This window comes from Bicyclus anynana, chromosome 26, assembly GCF_947172395.1.
Source record: "Bicyclus anynana chromosome 26, ilBicAnyn1.1, whole genome shotgun sequence".
Classification (NCBI taxonomy): Eukaryota; Metazoa; Arthropoda; class Insecta; order Lepidoptera; family Nymphalidae; genus Bicyclus; species Bicyclus anynana.
Window position 1 is genome coordinate 3,846,873 of NC_069108.1, and position 15,658 is coordinate 3,862,530.

A 15,658-nucleotide genomic window follows, 5' to 3' on the forward strand; every position below is an offset into this window, starting at 1 on the left:
AAGACCACGAACAAACGCTTGGAGTGTTAATTTTTTATAGAGTATACGTTTAGCTTCAATAGTAGTAGCTAAAGTTTCATGCAATGTTATATAGGTCATAATTGTGCTAAATAGACCCTGACACTTTTCGTAAAATTCTTGAGGAGTTAAATTTCTTTGAGTTAACAGAGCTAAATCGTTGTATAAAGCCGTCTCATCTCGCTGATCTGCAAAATTGTTAATTAGGGCATTCCTTATCCCGAGCCAGCTTTCTGGGATGCCATTTGAATTTATTGTTTGGGCGGCATTTCCAGTAATTTTATTTAAAATACCGTTTATTAAAGCTAAGTTACTTAGCTCAAATCCTGCCTCTGCTTTTATAAATTGGGTAACTAATTGGTCACCTAAATGTATAAAACGCGTGAGTACATTTGGGTTGCCATCAAATTCGGGCAACAGGCGTAAGGCCTTGTAAATTTGATCGACTAAATTTTCACTCATTTTGCTACTGGTGTTTTCTAAATTTACCGAATTATTCAATTCTAAACTATCACTACTTTCTAAACTATCCTCTAGGTCTCTATTCGCATCAATTTGCGAGATCCTATTAATACTACTTGACCCAGAGGTCCGTGAATTCCGTGGATGAAAAATTTTGAAGAAAAAAAAAATTACACACACGAGGAAATATACCTTAAGGAAAAGGAGACTATAAATAGGATAGGAGAGCAATTCTAGTAAGATCTAGGTACTCACCAAAACATTTTCAGTTGCAGTTTTCTCTGTATCAATTTTCCGATACTTCTCCCGCTGCTCCTGTAGGTTCGATGTAGCCGTTGTCCACTGAAGTTCGTAACGACTATCCTACCGACTGCGCCACTTACGTTTCGGGGCAGCAGGGTTGAGAATGCAAACGACTGATTATTTAATATTTATTTTAAATAAAATATTACAAAAAAACTTAAAACAACTAGAAAACTCTAATTTCGGAGATTGAAATGTAGAGAGCCTAATCCTAACTAGATGTCCCACTCGATCGGAGATTGATCAAAGAGCGCCTTCCATCGCGTATCCTCCTCTTTTATATTGATACTCATTTGCGTAATTAACTACGTAAATCGCTACGTGAATCCATCGCAACGAAGTATGTAGGGCGCTGAACAAGCACATTCTGCCGTCCAAGGTTAGATGAGAGCAGGGCACTGGAACATGCAACCGTTGCAACCTACTGGACTACAGCGGTCGTAACAAGTTAGGTACAATATTTTGTAAACATATATCATAAATATTTGTCTTTATTGGTACTTTTAAAATAATGTACATGTTTTGATAATATTAGATAGTATGATGTGCGAAAATAGGTACCATCAGTGCACACTACACTCATTTTATAGGCCCCAAATTTTTTTTGCTGACATAGACCCTTGCATTTTGTCATAGACCCCGTTCGATAATTATTAATCTGTAGTTGTTTTGATTTCTGCAATTGGTAATATTGAACCTATAATATTGAATTTTTCTGCCGGTCAACTGGGTGAGTCAATTATTGGTAATTGCAGATTTCATCACAACTATAGGTATAGAACGCAACCCCTGAACCAGCCACATAATATAATATTACGGTCCTTCGATATATCCAACAGACCCCTAGGGGTCGATATAGAGCACTTTGGGAATCACTGCTCTTCGATCTTAGAACTTAAAAGTTCTTACATAACACTTAACATATACACATAACACTATAAAGCCTATACTTCTACATTCTGTGTTGGATATAGTCCAACACAGAATGTAGAAGTATAGGCTTATAATGATAAAACTGTTATGGTTCCAACTGTTGTTTCAGTCAATGGTCTTTCAATAAACTTCAACCAATTCCTTAAGAAACTTTTGCTGGACTGTAGCATCAAGGCATTATGAGGAAGTTCCTAACTATGAAGCCCTTTGAACATTCAAATGCCCTGTGATAGATGAAGGGCAAAGGATGGACAAATGGATTTTTAATGGTGTGTAATATAATTGTTTTTTAAAAAGAATACTTGCCGTATTATATTTTTTTAAATATGACTAATGTCCATTCCCCTCCAACTAGTTGGGTAAGACTGTACTAAGAGTGGGTACCAGTGGGCGGGGATCGAACCAACACTCCTCAGTGATACCGCTTTACGCTTTTTTTTTAAATAAAAAAGAAAAAAAAAACCAACCAATGAAATAAGCAAGTTTGTGTTGGTTAAGGTGTTGTGATAGTTTTCAGTTGTGTGCATTTTAAGAAATTAATTATCATGTGTCTCAAATGGTGAAGGAAAAACATTGTGAGTAAACCTGCATACCTGAGAATTTTCTTAATTCTCTGCGAGTGTGAAGTCTGCCAATCCGTTCTGGGCCAGCGTGGTGGACTATTGGCCTAATCTCATTCTGAGAGGAGACTCGAGCTTGAGCAATGTATATCTTTTAAGTGATATTTAATGGATTTCGTAAAAATCAAGTTCAGACTACCTATAAGTAGGTTTACAATTATACCATAGTATTTTTGATCTTGTTAATATATGTTTAATTATTTATGTGTGCGTGTGTCCTAATAAAATGAAAAATAAAAAGTGCCTAAGCACTCTTGCCTTTTATGAGTGTTTTATTCTTTGTTATAGAAAATAATGTGTAAAAAAGTAAAAAAACCAAAAAAAAAAGCTAGAAATAATGGTAAATATTTCAAAGATAATTGGGCAACCATTGATTGTTCTGGTTTCAATTATTTATTAAAAATATGTTATTTTGCAAACCCAATTACATTTATTATTAAAAATTAGCTTGTTTAATGATGATTTCAACCAATAAGATTATTTCACATACAACTTTAATGAAATGGTCATTATATTCACGCGTGACCTTTGGAGAGTGTGAACTTCCGAAGAAGCCGCACAGACAATCCGCGGGCGGAAATTAGGATCCACAGTTACGTGATTTACGTGATTTAGTTGGACAGATGAGTGGGCTGTCATACACCACTATACCTGTTCTATTCGCCCGATTAAGTCGGCTGTAGCGTGCCTTATACTCAATTATAAATACCGTTTGCAGTGAACCCTAAGCACGCAAACTGCTATGTAAACATTTTCTGTAAGAACTTTCGCTTTGATGTTAAGTTAAGGCAGTCGTTCCTAACTCGTCTTTACCAACGCTCGTGTTCTAGTTTATTCATTATAATCAGTCCGCTAAGTTAAGGCATTTTACGTATCTCAATTTTATATATTATTTGGTGTGTTAATAAATAATAGTTAGTTCATCTACTTGGTTTATTATTAGATTCCTGACAGAGACACGCATTAACCTTCAGTAGCCTATTTACCAATCATTTGCTACGTAACTAATAACCAGGGATGTAACGGAGGTAGTTTTTTTATTATAAAACAAAAAACAACTGTGAAAGAAAATTGGCATAATTCCAAATAAACAAAAGATAAAATTAATGAATTTAAAGTTTAATTAATATTAAAACCCAAAGTAGCGTGTTACATTTGGTTACATTACAATAAATGAACATAAGCTAAAACAAATTAAATCAAAATGGACTCCAAAAGTAATGTATTGTACTTTATGAACAAAAGCTTTGATGCTTTGTCTCCATCCAATCTATTTCTTAAAGAGTCGTAAATTAGGCCAGCACCACTAAAAAGTTGTTCGCTAGCTACCGAGCCCGGTGGACATGACAAATATTGCCGGGCAATTGATTGTAGGGGCTGGAATTTTGTATTTCCATTTACTTTCCACCACAATAACGGATCATCACTAATACTTATACGTTTTTCTTTATTGTACTCATTTAACATACATTTCTTTGTTTTGTTCGACCTCCGATTAACATCGGATACAAAAGTATCAGAACCGAAGTCGAAACCGAAAGTGTAATAATAATCGGAAGTTCCGACTTAACGGAACCGGAATGGAAGCTCCGTTACATCTCTGCTAATAACCCACAAATAGCTATCACCCATATCGGCCAACTAAAAGTTGTAAGTGAGCGGGTGCTCTAAAAGGTTATGTTAGATTGTAAATGGCAGGAAACAGCTACATCGGTAGGGCGACATCTAGCCGACACCAGATGTCACCTGAGCCGGAAGGTACACTATTGTGAACGACAATTGCAGTTCGAGTGTAGCTATGTGACGAGTGAAGAGACGCACGCTACGAGAAAACTCAAACAGTTTACTCACCCGTGAAAAGTAATCTCGTCCTTGCCTGTGCCCCCTGCAGTGCGCACATTGTCTGCAGTATTCTTGCAGAAAGGCACGCAACACCGCATGTTCAAGCTCAATAGTTATGATCTTTGAGCTCTGCTGCTGCCGCTGTTTGGTAATTTTTAGATATAGAATAGAAATTAGAAACAAAATCAATAATCACTCCGTATCGATGTTCACTTTTTTTCACACCACAAACGTCAAACGTTATTCGTCAAATGTCTATAGTGATCTGTGGTCAAATGAAGCCAAGCCACAGATCACTATAGGCCAAGCCACAGCCTTGGAATCAGTCATAGAGTACATTGAATGTAGGGTATAGAGTCCTCAGATGCCATCTCCGCTTAGCGCCATCATGTGAGCAGATAGAGAACTACACCAATTATAATAAATACCCCTAGGTATAAAATGAACGTCGATTTACGTATATATACGGATATACCTATAATCTATAGGGGCATAAATATAATGTTTACCTACTAGTTTTAACTGTTCTTTAATTCTATGATTATTTTATTTAGAAATTCGGATACAAATAATAAAACACAAATGGGACACATATAATTATTTATTGTTTCTCCTTTTGTGAACATATTGAATAGAGTCATCTTCGTCAAAACTTCTAGTGGTACCGCTTAACAATATATTTGTTGACTTACACCAATTAAATATAAAAAATCTGCACGAAAAAATAAAAAAAGAACTCTACTAAATCTCAAGACAAGACATATATAACAGAGTTCTCGGAATCCAAAGTAAAGCACAGGTCAAAACGATTTATAACAGTCACCAAAATCCATGAAAAAAGCCAAGTCGTCGGGAAAGATCAATGCAAAAAAACACCATGAAGAAAGCAGAATAAATAAATTCGTCTACAAAATTAAACAAAATGTCACAAGCCGCACAAGGTTATAATTTTTTTTTAATACCTGGCTTAAGATTACCTCAGAATACTGCTGGTCAAAGTGCCTTAAAGCGCCATCTATTGAGCAAATAGTGAATTAAGGAGGCATATGCAATTTGTACTGAGGTCGTAATGTACAGACTGATTACACCCTGGAATCAGTGTTGCCAACTCCAAAAATTCCGAGTCCAAATCTTAATCAAAACTCGCTAAAACAAACTCCACCAGGAGCGGATCCACGATTTTGTGGAGAAGAATACCTATAATTTTATCGGGGACAGAAGGCGGTGTGAAATATTAGGAAACGTGCAAAAAATTATAAATAATTGGATTATAAAAAATAAGTACCTAAATCACACTAATAAGGCGAAAGTTTGTGTGTGTGTGTGTGTAAGTATGTTTGTTCCTCATTTACGCTGCGGCTACTGAAGCGATTTGGCTGAAACTTGGAATAAAAATAGATTTTACTCTGGATTAATACATAGGCTACTTTTTATACCGGAAAAATCCATGATTTCCCCGGGATTTGAGGAAAACTTTAATATATAAATAATTATATCATCTCGTTCTCGAGAGTCATCACGAATTGCCTCACCCGTAGGTTTGACGACTTCCAGCCTCCCGAACAAGACCACATCCATACGCTGCGGCAGGTTATACAGAAGACCGAGTATAATAAGCCACCTTGACGTCCATCGGCTGATAATGATGATGATGATGATGAATATCATCATTATAGTAACAATCGCATGAAGTTGTTGTTTTAATCACAATTTACCTTGAAAAATTTTTAATATCAATTTATTTATTGAAATATCTAAAGCTAAGTCTGTTTAAATTTGTTCTCCAAAAATCGCCAGATATATCGCCAAATAATTTTTGACGTCAAAAATTTATTTTAGTCGCTAAGACATAAGCAAAAGTCGTCAGTACTAGCCTGCGACCATTAATAACAGGACCTGCCTCGCTAACCCTTCTGGCAAAGATCAAAAATCAATGATCTAACGCGTTTATAAAAACTGTTGCTATAGAATCGATGTTTATTGCGAGTGAAATTTATACTTGTGTGTTGTGTTGGACACAGAATATATTTAATGGTGTAAAATATTTTCGATGTTCTGAGTTTACCTCGTCCCCCTCAAAAAACGACAGACTTTTTTGTTGGTGAATTTGGGTGCGAAACAGGTCCATAGTCTTTATAGTCATAGGTTCTAGCGACTAAGTCGCTAAATTGGCAACACTGCAGCTCAATTGCGAAATTTTGACACAGCCACACCGAGGTATCATTTAGGTGTCAAAGGAGGTATCACAACACCACAGCACAGATTAATGGAAACACGAACACATAAACATAGACAACACTCACAACCAAAGACACAACAGCAGCTGTTCTAATGTTGTTTGTTGGTGGCAAAGGTTGGTGGCACACGGCAGAATACTTTTTATATATTGGTAGCCTTTCCACTGTGCATCCGAATTTCTAAAAACGGGGGTAGTTTGTTGTGTTGTGATAGTTGATACCTCAGGTTCGGCGGTAATGGCTTTAAATCGTTGTGTTATCTGTACCATTACTTTTGATAATCCTCGCTTAACAAGATAACATTATTTATGATAATACAAATCTACGAATTTACTTTAATTCTTTCGAAATAATATGCATTCTCGCCCAATAAATACAACACTAATAAGGGTAATAATGGGGGTTTGATGACGTTTTCCATGCAGTAGTCGATCTGACGTTTGCTGTCAATTGTCATGTCATAGTCAGTTGCTTTATGGGCGCCATTTAGATATAACTCAAAAACTTGGATTTTAATTTTATTAATTTATTTTTATCTAGTGAGATTTATTCACTTAATTAGATTTTAATAAAACCCTTGTATTTTTTTAATTTTAATGATACGGGATACAATACCTTAAATTTTTGTACTTTATGTTCCTTATATTATTTGTAGCATAACCATAGAAGTACGTATTTTTAGTGAGATGTGTTGATGCTCGGAAGCCGTGATAGTGGATGGATGAAGGGGATTAGTGATCGATACTGATGCCAAAAATGCAATCAGTAAAATTTTTGTCTGTCTGTCTGTTTTTGACGGCCTCCGTGGCGCAGTGGTATTTACAAAACGGAGGTCCTGGGTTCGATCCCCGGCTGGGACCATAAAGGTTTTCTTAATTGGTCCAGGTCTGGCTGGTAGGAGGCGTCGGCCGTGACTAGTTACCACCCTACCGGCAAAGACGTAACGCCAAGCGATTAAGCGTTCCAGTACGATGTCGTGTAGAAACCGAAAGGGGTGTGGATTTCATCCTCCTCCTAACAAGTTAGCCCGCTTCCATCTTAGACTGCATCATCACTTACCATCAGGTGAGATTGCAATCAAGGGCTAACGTGTAAAGAACTTCGAACAAAATCAAAAGTCTACCGTTTTATTCACCTAAAACTCTTATATTTTCTGACAACGTAAGGGTTGTTTTCAATGAGCCTTTTTCCCAGACCAATGGGGATGATGACTAGGTTTGAATATATTGATTTTTATGAGTCATTCGGGTAAATAAGGTCAATGTTAACTAACTTATACATAAAAAAACAAAGATTGTCTGGATATTTGCAAAATAAAAAAGATTATAAAATTTTAAAATGTATTAACTTATTTATTTATCGTAATTAGATGACAATTCATACAGTTTTAGCTTCCTTACATTAAATGTGACATTTTTTAATATATGATCTATAAACATAGACGCACAAATAACAAAGATATTAGTAATTTCGTTTGACCGCCCATACAAACGATCATTATGACCTACAACGTCATTAATTCGTACCATTTTGTATGGGGCGTTTTTCAGGGATCCGCGGCAGCGCCGCAAATCGGACCCTTTAAATCCCTGTAGCTCCGAAAGTAATGATCGCACATACCCTGTTACTTTTACAAAATTGCTTTACTATTAGCATACTCTTAATTTATATACAATTTAAAAAACTGTCATCATACCTACCTATATCATGTCTATAGAATCAATGTTTCATTTCATTAAAATTACATGCATCATCTTTATGCGTGCAAAGTCTCAGCCCGATTGGTTTAAAATTGACAAAGTTTCATACAAACTTTCATCCCCTATTTTATTCCCTTGGGGGTAGAATTGATCAAAATCCTTTCTTAGCGGATGTCTACGTCATAACATCTACCTGTATGAGGAATTTCGGCCCGATCCGTTCAATGGTTTGGGCTCTGCGTTGATAGATCACTATGTCAGTCTGTCACCTTTGAGTTGTATATATTTAAATATTTCACAGGAAAACACCAGTGTGGGTTTTAAAATGCTGTAATAAATGACTTTTTCGTGCACATTTATAACTGCATAACTCACAGGAAAATGTCTTTTCACCCGTATGGGTTTTAATATGCTGTAATAAATTAAATTTTCGCGCAAATTTGTAATTGCATATCTCACAGGAAAATGGCTTCTCACCAGTGTGCGTTTTCTTGTGTCTTAATAAACTATTTTTATGTGCACATTTGAAATTGCATATTTCACAGGAAAATGGCTTTTCACCAGTGTGGATTTTCTTGTGGTATGATAAATAACATTTTTTTGCACATTTATAGTTGCATAACTCACAGGAAAATGGCTTCTCACCAGTATGGGTTTTAATATGCCGTATTAAATCACTTTTTCGTGCAAATTTATAATTGCATATGTCACAGGAAAATGGCTTTTCACCAGTGTGAGTTATCTTGTGCTTTAATAAAGCACTTTTTTTTGCACATTTATAGGTGCATATTTCACAAGAGTAAAGTTTGTCAGCAGTATGGGTTCTCACGCGTGGATTATCACCCGTATGGGTTTTAATATGCTTTAATAAACTACTTTTATATGCACATTTGTAATTGCATAATTCACAGGAAAATGGCTTTTCATCAGTGTGGGTTTTCTTGTGGTGTGATAAATCACCTTTTTGTGCACATTTATAGTTGCATAACTCACAGGAAAATGGCTTCTCACCAGTATGGGTTTTAATATGCCGTATTAAATCACCTCTTTGTGCACATTTATAGTTGCATAACTCACAGGAAAATGGCTTCTCACCAGTATGGGTTTTAATATGCCGTATTAAATCACCTTTTTGTGCACATTTATAGTTGCATAACTCCCAGGAAAATGGCTTCTCATCAGTATGGATTTTAATATGCCGTAATAAATCACTTTTTAGTGCACATTTATAGGTGCACATTTCACAAGAGTAAAGTTTGCCAGCAGTGTGGGTTCTCACGCGTTGATTATCACCAAGTACAACTTTGTTGGGTTTCTTGAATATATCACATAACTGGACTACACAATTTGTGAATCTATTTATATCTATGTAGGGTTTGGTGCCGCTCTCAGATGATCGGTTGTCCAGTTTGCCAATGTTAGTTTCAAGGATTTGTTCACTTTTCTGGATAGCACCTGATTCTTCAGTTGCCTGCATTTTGTTCTCGTTACTTGCAGAAAGTCTCACAAACAGTGGAGCGACTGAAACAGAACGTTCTTCTTATAATTTACTTCCGCAGAAGGACCAAAGTCACCGACATAGCTCAACGAGTTGCGAAGCTAAAATGGCAATGGGCGGGGCATATAGTTCGAAGAACCGATGGACGTTGTGGTCCCAAAGTGCTGGAATGGCGACCCCGCACTAGTAAGCGCAGTGTTGGTCGACCGCACCAGGTGGACTGACGACATCAAGCGAGTCGCAGGGATTCGCTGGATGCAGGTGGCTCAGTACCGTGATGTTTTGGAAGTCCCTACAAAAGCCCTATGTCCTGCAGTGGACGTCCATCGGCTGATATGATGATGATAATTTACTATTTAATTTTTTAATTAATTATAAAGTATAAATAAATAAATGAAAATAGCCTTTATTGTTTGACTGCTGATTACATATGTATTATATTTAAATAATATGATTTATAATTTAGTTACGTTTATTGAGCTAGGTAGCAAGACATGTTGTAAAGTGGAATTATTCAACTGCCTACCTAATTCAAGTAAAGTTTAGAAATGACACAGAATTTCTGTATATATATATATATATATACATGACAATATGTTATACTTAATACTAATTTATACTACACCAGAGGGCCTAGTGGCAGTTTGATACTGTTACTATCGCGTCAACGTAAACGCGAATTTCTAAGGAATTGAAACAGCGCCATCTAGTGATACTACTGCACAACTGTTTCAATCTTTACTATATAAAAATAAGTCGGGTTTTCCTTCCTGACGCTATAACTCCAGAACGCACGAACCGATTTCCACGGTTTTGCATTCGTTGGAAAGAGCTCGGGCTCCGTGAGGTTTATAGCAAAGAAAATTCAGGAAAAATTTCAACGGAAAAGCGGGAAAATCTTTTTTAACATACAGCGCCATCTCTGATACATAGCATGTATAGGGTAGGGTAGAGTTGGAGTAGGGAAATGTAGGGAAGAAGCGCACATTAGTCAAAGCGAAGCTTGACCGGGTCCGCCAGTTCCATATAAATTTGCGTTTACGTCAACGTGATAGTATAAGTGATCCCTAATAATATAAGTCTCGGCACGGTGATAGAGCCAGCGATGCAGGGTTCGATCCCCCGGCCATTGGACTATTGTTATTTTCCTCCCAAACACGGGCTGTTCGCTTACTGGAAGGGAAAGGTGAGTAATGGTCATATTTCAAAGTAATACTAATAACACAATTTCGGGATAATTCGGGAAACTTCACGACATCTTTTCGGCCGAAATTCCTCAGTGCCTGAAGACAAAAGTCTTCGAATAGTGGGTGTTGCCAGTGATGACCTATGGTTCCGAGACTTGGTCGCTAACTCAGGCTCAGAGTCACACAGCGGGCGATGGAACGAGCTATGTTAGGAGTATCTCTGCGTGATCGAATCAGAAATGAGGAGATCTGCAGAAGAACCAAAGTCACCGACATAGCTCAACGAGTTGCCAATTTTTTTTTATTGTGGAAGAATAATGTGGGATTTGGTTCATTGTTCTGGAACTTTGCACTTTATTATGATTTAGTTGAATAGTTTACTAAGAATAGGACCAGTTCTTCCATTGTACCCTCAACTTGTTTGCTATTCTAATGTGTACAAAGTATTTGCAAAGATAATACTTGTCTTTACAGATGATGTGTTTTCTTACACAAAAGGAAACACTTAGTTACATACCTAAAGGCTTAACGCAGTTTGCAGTTGGGGGAGGGACATCATTTAGCTTCAGACTTCCTGTTTCTATGCTCCTGTCAGAGTATTCATCATCAGAGGCACACCCACTGTTGGAACTGTCTTTGTGATTGTCATCTTCTTGTGCCAATTCCAAGTTATCAGCACACGACATGGAGTCAGAACTGCCTTCATTCTTCACCACAACTGTTGCAATATCTCCCACTACAGATTCCTCTGCTGCTGTCAGTTCCTCTTCATCAGTGTGATCTATGTACAAGTCGCAATGGTTAGCTTCTAATGTTGTTTGTGTCAAATTACACTTCAGATGTGCAGTTGTGCAGTTCATCAATTCTTTGTGTTGTACAGTATTCTGAAACAAGGTCAATGTTAACACCAAACAATCAACTCCTCAAGTAAGGTAACAAGACATAATTATGTGTTTCAGGTTTAAATATAAATGAAATTGTTAATACTAAGTACTCACTAATTTACATTGTTCAACTAAGTCTGTCATCAGTGAATGGGCTCTCAAGCTCAAGTCTCTAAATCTACTGAAGTTAATCAATCTCTGAGCACACAGCACACAGAGTGTTTGCTTCAGGTTTGCTCGACGACACAACTGAAACAACTGCACACACACGTGACTGATAAAACAGAGAAATATAATATTATGTACTTGAATGTACAATTTGATTGTCAACTCACAGACAGTCCAGTTAGCTGTTTGTATGCCTCCTCCAACTTGTGTTTGCTCATTAGGGACAGCTTGCTGTCAGTGTCCAGGCATATCATGCACATCTGTAAATATACCGTAATATCTATTTATATAAAAATGAATTGCTGTTCGTTAGTCTCGCTAAAACTGGCGCAGTGGGTAGTGACCCTGCTTTCTGCATCCACGGTCGTAGGTTCGACATGTTCGGTTGATGAGCATGGGTGTTTTCCAGTGTCTGTGTGTATTTATACATTATATAAGTATTTACATGTAGTATATAAATGTATATGAATATTATAATATCAACTATCTCAGTACCTATAACACAAGCTACTTACTGCTTACTTTGGGGCTAGATAGTGATGTGTATTGTTTAAGTATATTATTATTATTATTATTCAAACTCGAGAAGGGTAGGGGTAGGGTAGGGGTAGAGGTATAGAAGGGTAGAGTAGGGATAGAAAATAAGTGCACTTATATCAAAACGAAGCTTGACCTGGTCTGCTAGTCACAGATGCTGGCTTGTGAGTAATGCTGCTATAAGTATCTTGATTGGAGAATATTCAATATTCATTGTATTTGATGTATCTGTTATTGCCAATTTCAGCAAATAAATAAATTGTTATTAACAACTATTGTTAGTGATCTATTCACAAATAAAAACATAATAAACTGACCTGCACTGTTGAGGGAACAGCATTAGAGTGAATCTCCCTTACACTACTGTTTGTATTGAGAAAGTTTTCATCTACGAAGTGCTGGGAGCAGACCACAGCAGTGTCGGGCAGGTGATGGTCTTGTACGCCGAGGGCTCTGAGCAAAGCAGTGCGGAGATTTCCTTCACTGGGTAACCTAAATCAACATACATGGTATTCAGCTGTGTTTTGATTACTAAGACTACTACTACTAACAGAGTAGACAATGAAATTATATTAGGATATAACTAGGATCCAACCTAGTTCAGTCACTTAGTACACTTTTTTTTATTTATTCTCTACAAGTTAGCCCTTGACTACAATCTCACCTGATGGTAAGTGATGATGCAATCTAAGATGGAAGCGGGCTAACTTGTTAGGAGGAGGAAGAAAATCCACACCCCTTTCGGTTTCTACACGTCATCGTACCGGAAAGTTAAATCGCTTGGAGGTACGTCTTTGTTGGTAGGGTGGTAACTAGCCACGGCCGAAGCCTCCCACCAGCCAGACCTGGACCAATTAAGAAAATCTCAATTGGCCCAGCCGGGGATTGAACCCAGGACCTCCGTTTTGTAAAATCCACCACCACTACACAGTGAAAGACACAAGGTCATAGTTATAGCACTATAACTGTAGCCGTAACCAATGAGTACCCGATGTCAGCAAACCATAAATCATGATAAATAGGGTTGACATGTTAATTTTAAAAATGTGTTTTTATCACCATTTCACATTTAAACAATAAAGTTTTACTTCAATTCTATAGTCTTTAATATAACTTAACCGTCAATGATCTAAAACATGGCAAATTATGCTTAAAACAAAAGTTACAATACTTTTTATTTATATTAAATATCTGACAGTCCTATATGTTAATAGAAAGCACAGGTTCTAGACATTTGAATTATTTTTATTCAATCAACCAATTGAAGAAGGTAAATATAACAATATAATACCCTTGGCTTGCTGCTTTTTACCAGACTACTGCAAAGCCAAAAGGAAGGAAAATGATTTTAGAAGTCTATGCATGTACCTTTTATATTGGTAGTGTAACCTTACTAAATTAAAAAGTTTTATTCAATGCAGGTGTAGTTGAACGAAACATCGTCGTCATCAACCCATATTCGGCTCACTGCTGAGCTCGAGTCTCCTCTCAGAATGAGAGGTGTTAGGCCAATAGTCCACCACGCTGGCCCATTGCGGATTGGCAGACTTCACACACGCAGAGAATGAAGATAATTCTCTGGTATGCAGGTTTCCTCACGATGTTTTCCTTCACCGATTGAGACACGTGATATTTAATTTCTTAAAATGCACACAACTGAAAAGTTGGAGGTGCATGCCCCGGACCGGATACGAACCCACACCCTCCGGAATCGGAGGCAGAGGTCATATCCACTGGGCTATCACGGCTCACGAACGAAACATAGCAACATAATTTTGTTTCATTATAAGAATTTTTCAAATTGAGGCAGTAGTTTCCAAGCCTATACATTACACACAAACAATCAAATCTTTCCTCTTCAATCTATATCTGTAATAACATTAGTACAGTGCAAACTTAAAACTTAAAACTAATGACTGGACACTGTTCACTAAACAAACACCTTTCGGTTCTAGGTATAACCGACAGCCCTCTTTGCAGAGCATGCATGGAGGAAGAGGAAACCCCGATACATGTTATGCTTAGATGCAGAGGTGTATCTGAACAACGCGCAGCACACATTGGATCCCCAGCAACACTCCATGAGGCGTTCGGCGACCTGGGTGGCCTACTAAGCTTCTGGAGCGAGCTCGGTTGGCTGGAGTGACTCCAGCGGGGACCAGCACCGAAGGGACCTACGTACAACGGCCAAACCTTAGTGGCCAAGTGCGGATAAGGCCCAGGAAGAAAAGAAGAAGAAGAAGAACATTAGTACAGATATAGATATATAAATATATAAATAAAAACCCTCACATTTAACAACTTCAAGTATTTTTATGTAATTTCCAGTATGTACTTACATACTTAATGTTAATAAAATTTTAACAGACCCCAAAAGGTAGTCAACACCTGCCTGTCATTAGTTGCTAAGCAATGGATTGTTAGTAAACAGTATTCGCTGGTTTAGGCTTTTGTATAGGTAATCTTTATGGTAGCTTTTAGATTTCTAAAGTCAAAAAACTGAGAAAAAGACTTGCTGACAAAGATTTGTATAGTTGTCTTTGAGATTGGTGGCAAAAATCAAATCCACGAGATTAAATAATTATACTCACCCATGAAAGGTAATTCCTGTCTTCTCAGATGTTGACACATTGTCTGATATATTTCCGCATAAAGGCACGCAGCACTGCATTATTGCTTCTTCGCCACGAATACAATTGTCCTCACAGATTTAGGAAGTAATTAGATAGCTAAAGTTCCACAGAATTCATGCAACATTTCATGTTTCACGTGGTATTTAGCAATAATATAAAGCTTTTTTTAAACTTAATGATACTTTTTGACTTTCTGTTTTTTCTTTTTTGTAATGCGTTTTGTAGGTTTTGTATGATTAAGTTTACAGACCGTTATTTTTATAGCATTAGTAACCTTGAAAAACCACTGATCAGTGAACAACAAAATATCTTTTTGTTTGAGATTGACACACACAACAATACAATACAACAGTTGTTGACGCTTTCACTAGAGGTGAGGCGTATATACTGGAGCAGGTCTTAACACTAGGTTTGTTGGAAGACGTATGGCGTACGAGTACGGAGCAGTAGAGGTGAGGCGTATATACTGGAGCAGGTCTTAACACTAGGTTTGTTGGAAGACGTATGGCGTACGAGTACGGAGCAGGGACTTATACACGTATTAAGCGTATTTAGAAGTACCGAGTACCGAGGAGCGCAAGACGTCAACAGAGTGCGAGTCCAATACTCGCAAATACTCTAACGGTCCAACCAATA

The 15,658-nt window shown here is 37.2% G+C and overlaps 2 protein-coding genes across 10 annotated transcripts in view; both read right to left on the minus strand.

Annotated features, from left to right (window-relative positions):
* The window catches only part of LOC112049480 (zinc finger protein 271), a 48,063-nt gene extending 43,634 nt beyond the window's left edge, over nt 1–4,429 (minus strand). For 6 of the 7 annotated variants that reach the window (XM_052889523.1, XM_052889520.1, XM_052889519.1 and 3 more), the window contains exon 1: nt 4,188–4,423. In XM_052889523.1, the coding sequence (XP_052745483.1) occupies nt 4,188–4,276 (89 nt within the window). In that variant the 5' untranslated portion in view covers nt 4,277–4,423. Of the gene's footprint in view, nt 1–4,187 lie in introns of all 7 variants that reach the window. The other variant, XM_052889518.1, reaches the window with a different exon arrangement.
* A 3,309-nt stretch (nt 4,430–7,738) lies between these two features.
* Nucleotides 7,739–15,372, minus strand: LOC112049491 (zinc finger protein 250). 3 transcript variants are annotated; one of them, XM_052889525.1, is made up of 7 exons: nt 14,981–15,372; nt 14,332–14,563; nt 12,707–12,881; nt 12,020–12,112; nt 11,799–11,942; nt 11,318–11,684; nt 7,739–9,636 (listed from the first exon to the last, which is right to left on the minus strand). In XM_052889525.1, exons 1-7 carry the CDS (start codon nt 15,018–15,020, stop codon nt 8,411–8,413), a joined length of 2,277 nt encoding a protein of 758 aa, XP_052745485.1. In that variant the 5' UTR covers nt 15,021–15,372; the 3' UTR covers nt 7,739–8,410. The 3 variants fall into 3 exon arrangements, with proteins under 3 accessions (XP_052745485.1, XP_052745486.1, XP_023943141.2); XM_052889526.1 differs by lacking the exon at nt 11,799–11,942; XM_024087373.2 differs by lacking the exon at nt 14,332–14,563 and having other exon boundaries at nt 14,981–15,371.
* Between the last annotated feature and the right edge of the window lie 286 nt (nt 15,373–15,658).

What these genes read in the sequence shown, in the direction of transcription:
- LOC112049491 (XM_052889525.1), bottom strand. Translation starts at nt 15,020, where the DNA reads ATGTGTCAACATCTGAGAAGACAGGAATTACCTTTCATGG. An exon ending in TAGTTGAACAATGTAAATTA is followed by an intron (nt 11,685 to 11,798) that starts GTGAGTACTTAG and finishes ACCTTGTTTCAG; the next exon opens with AATACTGTACAACACAAAGA. An exon ending in AAACTGCGTTAAGCCTTTAG is followed by an intron (nt 9,637 to 11,317) that starts GTATGTAACTAA and finishes GTTCTGTTTCAG; the next exon opens with TCGCTCCACTGTTTGTGAGA.